Source organism: Lipophrys pholis (genome assembly GCF_963383615.2).
Source record: "Lipophrys pholis genome assembly, chromosome: 4".
NCBI lineage: Eukaryota > Metazoa > Chordata > Actinopteri > Blenniiformes > Blenniidae > Lipophrys > Lipophrys pholis.
This window is the reverse complement of record NC_137637.1, coordinates 12,822,835-12,829,969: the sequence shown is the minus strand read 5'-3', so window position 1 is coordinate 12,829,969 and position 7,135 is coordinate 12,822,835. Positions and strand designations below refer to the sequence as shown.

The following is a 7,135-nucleotide window of genomic DNA, read 5'->3' as shown; positions in this document are numbered from 1 at the left end:
ATGCACTCAGTGAACAATACACTCTCAACATCAACAATGGCGAGTACTCGGACATTTGTATGGACAGAGGGTAAAGTTGGATTGCTATTCCAGGTGACTCTGAACTATAAAACCACCAACTCCCAGCACTTGGGGCCATGGTTTTAGGCAGAAGTTCCTCCACCATGGAAATTCTTTAATAAATAGACCTTAAATGTTGCATTCTAATGTATTCTGTATGACTCATACTGGTGCTGTCAAAAATAACGTGCTAATTTATTTTATTGATTTGAAATGTTTACCTCTTTAAAAAAATGTTTACTTAATTAACGCAGTTTTGTTTACTTCCATTTTTTTACTCCCTTACTTGGAGCAGCCGCATGTGCAGCTCTATGGAAGCAGCACCATGACTACAGAGCAGCACAACACCGAGTGGATTAATATTAAGACAAAGAGTTTCATTTTAAAAAGTTCCCTGACGGCTGATTGAGAAAGTAAAAGTCATTAGCTTTGCTTTGTAAATCCGAATTTGACGACCACAGAAGTAATGCAGCAAAACGGCAGGTTGCCATGTTGGCTGACCAGAAGCCACCAAACTGCTAAAGCTAAAGGAGATACTTGTTGGTAAAATATTAATTTCTCCTCTTTCTCTCTTTCCCTGGCTCTCTTGTATACTGTGTGCACGCGTGAGTGGTCTCTCTCTCTCTATATTTGGGTGTTACTTTCTCTCTCTCTCTCTCTAGCTCTCCTCTCTGTCGTGTGTGTGTGTGTGTGTGTGTGTGTGTGTGTGTGTGTGTGTGTGTGTGTGTGTGTGTGTGTGTGTGTGTGTGTGTGTGTGTGTGTGTGTGTGTGTGTGTGTGTGTGTGTGTGTGTGTGTGTTGCCAATCCATGATTTACCAGCAGATACCTCTTAAGCGGTCAACAGAAAGTTTCTCACCGCATGCAGCCATGATACAGCCATGATGGAGGCATGATACAAAATTAAATATCCATACACCTAGGGCACAAAGTGACACAAATAACGTCCTTAAGAGTCCAGAGTCTGTCAAAATGTTCAGTTCATTCATAATCCAGCAGATCTTCCTCTTCACTGCTCATCCGCTCCCTGCAGAAGGCAGACTTTCGTAATCGGACAATCCAAAATGCTCGATTTAGTTTTAATCCTTACAGCACGCACGAGTCCATTTTTGTCCGACACTGGATCCAAAACTCTTCCAGTAACCCCTGAATTTCGTGGCGCCAGTTAATCCACAAGGATCACAACATCTCCAGTCCTTTGAGCACGGTTCCATTTCTGGTGCTCTTGCAACCCTGGAAGGTACTCCTTCAACCAACACTTCCAAAATAGGTTAGAGCAGGGGTGCTCAATACGTCGATCGCGATCGACCAGTCGATCGCGAAGGTAGTATTGGTAGATCGCATTACATACGCTCATAGGGCGCGGGTTCCATGCCCACACTTCCCCCCTTCAACATTTTTTTTACCTGTAATCATCATCAATCAAACCCATCGAACTCCTCGTCCTCTGTTTCTGAATTGAACAGCTGCGCTAAATCTCCATCAAACATACCAGGTTCATTTTCTTCACTGTCAGAGTCACTTTCCGTGCCGTGCGGCTCCTTGGAAATGATGCCGGCTTTGGCGAAAGCTCGAACAACAGTGCCAGCAGACACGCTAGCCCAAGCATCTACAATCCATTTGCAAATTGTGGCGTAACTCGCCCGGCGCTGCCTTCCACTCTTAGTGAAACTGTGGTCTCCATCGGTCATCCATCGCTCCCACGCCGCTCGCAGCCTTACTTTGAACGGCCGGTTCACACCGATGTCCAGCGGTTGGAGTTCCGAGAATTTTCATTTCTTCTGCTAGCGTTACTGCTTTTAGTCGAATGGTGACCGTCGAAACGCTTCTCCCACTCGTTCTTTGTGCGATGATCCACTGCTCGAGTCTTTCCTCCAACTCGGGCCACCTCGCCTTATGTCCGCGGAAACTCAGCTGCGTCTTCTTGACCTGTCGGAGCTCGTTTTCCAGCTTCCTCCACTTGCGAACCATCGATTCATTAATCTTAAATTCTCTTCGCGGCTGCTCGATTTCCATGTTCCTCCGCGTAGCTGATGGCCTTCAGTTTAAACTGTGCTTCATAAGCGTGTCTCTTCGCCATTTTCAGGGTTGTTAAAACAACGATGTTCTGCATAACGCACATACCCGTTAATTTATATACAATCCACGCCCACACTTCCCCCTTTAATGTTCTCATGGTGTTCCCTACTACGTCCGCTTTACAACAACAACACACACATAGGGCGCACTGCACCATAGGGCAAAACTAACAAGCAAGAAATAAATATATGTTTTGCATTTTTGTAGTAGGTAGATCATTTTGACTTGATCATTTTATAAGTAGCTCGCATGCTGAAAAAGTGTGAGCACCCCTGGGTTAGAGCATAAATGTCAGCCTTCTCAAACAACCCAGGAGGTAATGATGGTTGCGATTTGAGCAGAAGTAGATGGTTAGGGGTTAACGCCTCCAAATTGTTGGGATCTGTAGATGCTTTTGTTGTTGGACGGCAGTTAAAAATTGCTTCGGCTTCACAAAACACCGTCATTAAGCCTTCTTCATCCAAGGATTGAGTTCTCAGAACTGAGTTTAGGACCTTGCGAACAGACCGGATCAACCTCTCCCAAGCACCTCCATGATGTGAAGCAGCTGGGGGATCGAAAACCCACTTCACGCCATTTTGTAGCAGCATGTCATTTATGAGGTTGTGGTTTAACTTGTCGATGGCCTCTCCCAGTTCACAGTGCCAACAAAGTTTATTCCGTTGTCTGATTGAATTTCCAGAACTTGGCCACGTCTGGCAATAAACCTTCTGAGTCCGTTGATGAAGGGATCTGTGTCTAGTGAGGCCAGGACTTCAAGGTGCATTGCTCGTATCGCCAGGCATGTGAAAATAAGCCCTTACCTCTTGACCACAGAACGGCCACGCTTCACTTCGAACGGGTTCGTCTGGAGTTCGCCTGCTCTGAGGTCAATCTGCCTTTTTTTTTTGATCAAACTTTTTTATTAATTGACTCAGATTAAACAAGATACAACACGTATTCTACATAACACAAAAACAAAAACAAAAAATAATAATAATCTTAGATTCAGCAGCATATGGCGAAAACAAGTACATATTGCTAGAGCATGAAGGAATGGAGGGACCAGCGTACCTTAAACAAAATCTCTGACCTGCAATATTTCTTAGGCCACAAGAGCCACCGAATTAACCAAGAACATAAACCAAAACATGAGCTGAAAAACAAACACACCTCGACAGGGGGGCACCCTGGGAACGCCTTGGGGTCCCAGCGGAAGAGCAGGAGGAAATGTCTGGGGCGAGGGAAGTCTGAGCAGCCCTGCTTAGACTGCTGCCTTCGCGAACTGGCCCCGGATCAGCACTGGACAATGGATGGATGCATGGATATCAGTTTTCAGTCTCCCATTGCTATTAGTTTTTCTTCCTTTCCTTTTTAATAAGACTTGGCTGATTTTTTTTTTTTCCAATTCAATTCATTCAACTTTATTTATGTAGTGCCACTCATTTCATGGCACTTTGGCATAGAAAAAAAAACTATTTTCATCACTTAAGGTACAAATAAAGTGGTAATTTTTATTATTTTAGGAAAAAGAATTAAAGCAAATCACATGGCATTAAACTGAATTCAACACAGAAACAAACATATCCACTGTAGCGTTTAATGCATTAATTCATTAAAATCAAGTCTTTCTTTATTGTGACGTAAAGCATACGTGATTGAAATAATGACAGTTTAACTAAAAACAAACAAATACAGTTGGAGCCATTATGTCTGTTTTCTTATGGACTGGCCTGATGTGCAGTTCTCATGTTCACCCGCTAGGTGGAGCTCTGTCGATAATGAGAAACTAAAGCTCAAGGTTAATGAGTCCAGGTGACGGGACAGCAGACGGTTTCCTGACGGTGTCAGTGTGGCAGACGGTCTGATGAAACGTTTATTTGGTTCTATTGGAGGCAATGAATGTGAAAAACATAAAAACAATTAATGGACCGTCATATCTAACTCCAATCTCGACATAAAGCCAATTTTAATGAAACTTCTGGTGTAAAATCCAGTTAAATGTCCAGAAAACTTCTAGAACTGTTGCATTCTTGGTGTTTTACCAAACTCCCGTTGACTGCGTGGCTGTGAGGCTGATGCTAGGCAGCTAGCTTTCACGGCAGCGTCGCCGAGGGCTCAGCTCAGGTCTCAGTGGTTTTGTGTCGCTACTCTTAAACTCTTAAAAATCAGTGTTTTCTCTTGTTTGCTCTTGTTTTGGCGGGTCGGGTTACGTTTGAACCCGCTGGTTTAGCGTCTGGTCCTGCTCCAGCGCCGCGGGGTTACAGATGACCGTGGGGCCCGCAGCCTCCCTGCCTAGCGCCCGGGCGACGGCCCGGGACGGCGCGCTGACGGCGGCAGTCCAGTCGTGGGCGATGTACTGGTGGTACGGGTCGCCGGAGCTCTCCAGCTTCCTGGAGCGGATGTAGCTCAGCATGATGCCGAAGGTGAAGAAGCTGAACAGGCCCACCACCAGGAGGATGTACACGATGCCCTCCGACTGGCCCCGGGCCACGGCGGCGGCAGCGGCGGCGGGCTGCACGGCGTGCTGGGCGCTGTGGTTGTGAGGCGGCGCTGCCAGCAGGGCGGTGCTGTTGAGGCAGTGCAGGAGGGAGAGCAGCAGCGACTGCAGCTCGGTGGCGTTAACCAGCAACATGGCCGACCTGCAGGACCACAACCGGGAGGAGAATCCACGTTACCCCTGTTCAGCAGGAAGAGAAGAACCTCCACTCGTTTCTGTAAAGACGGTCTGAAGGGAATTCTACTGATTTAATCAATCAAACACAAAACTAAAGGATAGTGCTAGAAATAAAGTAGAAAAGTAGAATAAACACAATTAAAAAAACAAGTACATCTGTGAGCGTTGGAGTTTTGGATCCAAGTTTTCGAGGTCTTGGTCTGGACTCGGTCTTGGACCCTTAAACTCTCGGTCCCCTCTTGGTGTTGAGGTGCTCTGGTCTAGTTTCAGGTCTTCGCCCCCCTAAAGTCTGGAGCTTTTTCCACCAGTACCGACTCAGCCCTACTCGCCTCGCCTCTACTCCACTCAGTTTCGTTTGTTTTCCACCGTGTGGTGTGATAACGGCGTGGGCGGAGTCATCGCAGCTTTTCCCCGTTGTGCTCAACTAGTCACTCCGATATGATGCGGCACGAACGTGCATTGGATATCAGCTCAAATAATAAATCAAATACTGGATATTTTTAGACATATATTTTAATAATATTACAAAATGTGGATTGTTACTTTCCTGCTTCATTGTCCAGTGTTTCGGTTTAACTGGTGCTCCTGTTAACTGGTGACTTCTGCCACTAGCCGTTAGCAGCAGCTGATGTTAAAATAAGAGAAACGGTGCGATACTTTAAACTTTAATGGAAATGTTGTTAAATGGTGGTCGACAGGACAGCTATGGATTCTGGTTTTTAACATCTGCTGTGATGTCGGTCACCAGTTAACAGGGAAACCAATTAATCTGAAACACCGGTAGCATCCGTGAAAATGCAAAGCGAGTCGAGTCGAGGAGGTCCTAGTGGAAAAACAACTCTGATGTGGGGAAACAATTTCATTGATTTAAAAAGTGTGAAAACTGAAAGTTCTGAGGAGACTGTTGATGTTCAAATATAATCACCAAAAGTGATGCCATGTTTCCACGTACCCAGGTTTTTACAACTTTGATATCTCTCTGCGTTTCTTACGTTTACACATAAACGCAGCTACGAGTCTTCAAAGCGATGACTCCTGAAAACTCCGGGCACAGTGGAGATTTAAAAACACTCTGTGTCTCCGGTTGCATCTAAGTGGGACGGCGGGGGGGGGCGAAGATTTATGTCACAATCTGTGACATCGTGTTTTTTCCAGGACGCTGATTGGCTATCATGGCTTCATGCTTCTGGCTACACTGCCCCCTACAGGTTTAGCTGCTCATAGCAACTCTGAACCAGGTGGACGTGCAGGTCAATGTCAATGCAGATTTTTTTTTTTTAATGTAGAGGGGAAATATCTGTTTTTGTAAAAGCCCAGGTACGTGTAAACGTGGCCTCAAACAAGCCACTGAAGAAAATCAGTTTCACAACCTGTCAGTCAAACACTGGTCCACCGTTAATGTGAAAACACAATAAAACCAGTTTAAACTGAGTCAGAACTGTGATTCTGAAATCAGCCGAGTTCCTCTCGAACCCGTTGGTTCTGCTCCTGATACTTGAAGAAACGCTGTGAACTCAAATCTCAGAGCTCCTGATATTTTCTCCTCGATCAGTGTGAAGCATCAGCTGCAGTAGATCCACAACAATAATCCCACACTGCTTCTTTTCTTCTACACTTCAATCTTTCAGTTCTGGATTGTTGCTCAAGGTGAAACAAGACGTTCTTGGATTATTTCAACAAATCAACGTACCTGACTGATCCACTGGCCATGATTAGAATCACTGGCTGCACCTGCACGTTGTTACTAAAGCTCCACTGAGGAGAGTAAAAGAGTTAAAGAGAGAAAGAAACTGACCCGTCAGAGATTCTCCTCCTGCCTCATCGACACACGTTAAACTGCAGCTCAAACCCAAAAACTCCCGAATGAGCAACGATTCCCGTCTCCTCGTCTCGCCACGACCTCCTCCACATGTAGGAGAGAAACTCAGGGACGCCTTCAGCATGTCAACACGTTTAATGAGATTAGGAGGAGGAGGAGGAGGAAGAGGAGGAGGAGGAGGAGGAGGTGGTCAAGGTCAGGAGCGCAACGTGGAGAAGAGTCCTGTAACCATGACTGCTTTCTGAGTGAGATCACAGTGTGTGTGTGTGTGTGTGTGTGTGTGTGTGTGTGTGGTGAATAACATGTGCGTCTGGTTGTTTGCGGTGCAGTGAAATGAAACAGTGTTGGGGGTGGCATCCGGGGGGGGGGGGGGGGGGGGGGGGGGGGGGGGGGGGGGTTGCTTTTCAGAAGCTGCTTTTCAGAAAATTTACAGCTCTGATTACGAAACAATCACCTTCAAACGTCCTTTGACTCTGTGTGTGTGTGTGTGTGTGTGTGTGTGTGTGTGTGTGTGTGTGTGTGTG

The 7,135-nt window shown here is 46.0% G+C and overlaps 1 protein-coding gene across 1 annotated transcript; it reads right to left on the bottom strand.

The window, feature by feature from the left end:
* Nucleotides 1-4,324: 4,324 nt before the first annotated feature.
* Nucleotides 4,325-4,750, bottom strand: LOC308108987 (potassium voltage-gated channel subfamily E member 1-like; the record flags this gene model as incomplete). The annotated part of the gene is made up of 1 exon (XM_080462317.1): nucleotides 4,325-4,750. One exon carries the CDS (start codon nucleotides 4,748-4,750, stop codon nucleotides 4,325-4,327), a length of 426 nt encoding a protein of 141 aa, XP_080318443.1.
* Nucleotides 4,751-7,135: the final 2,385 nt, after the last annotated feature.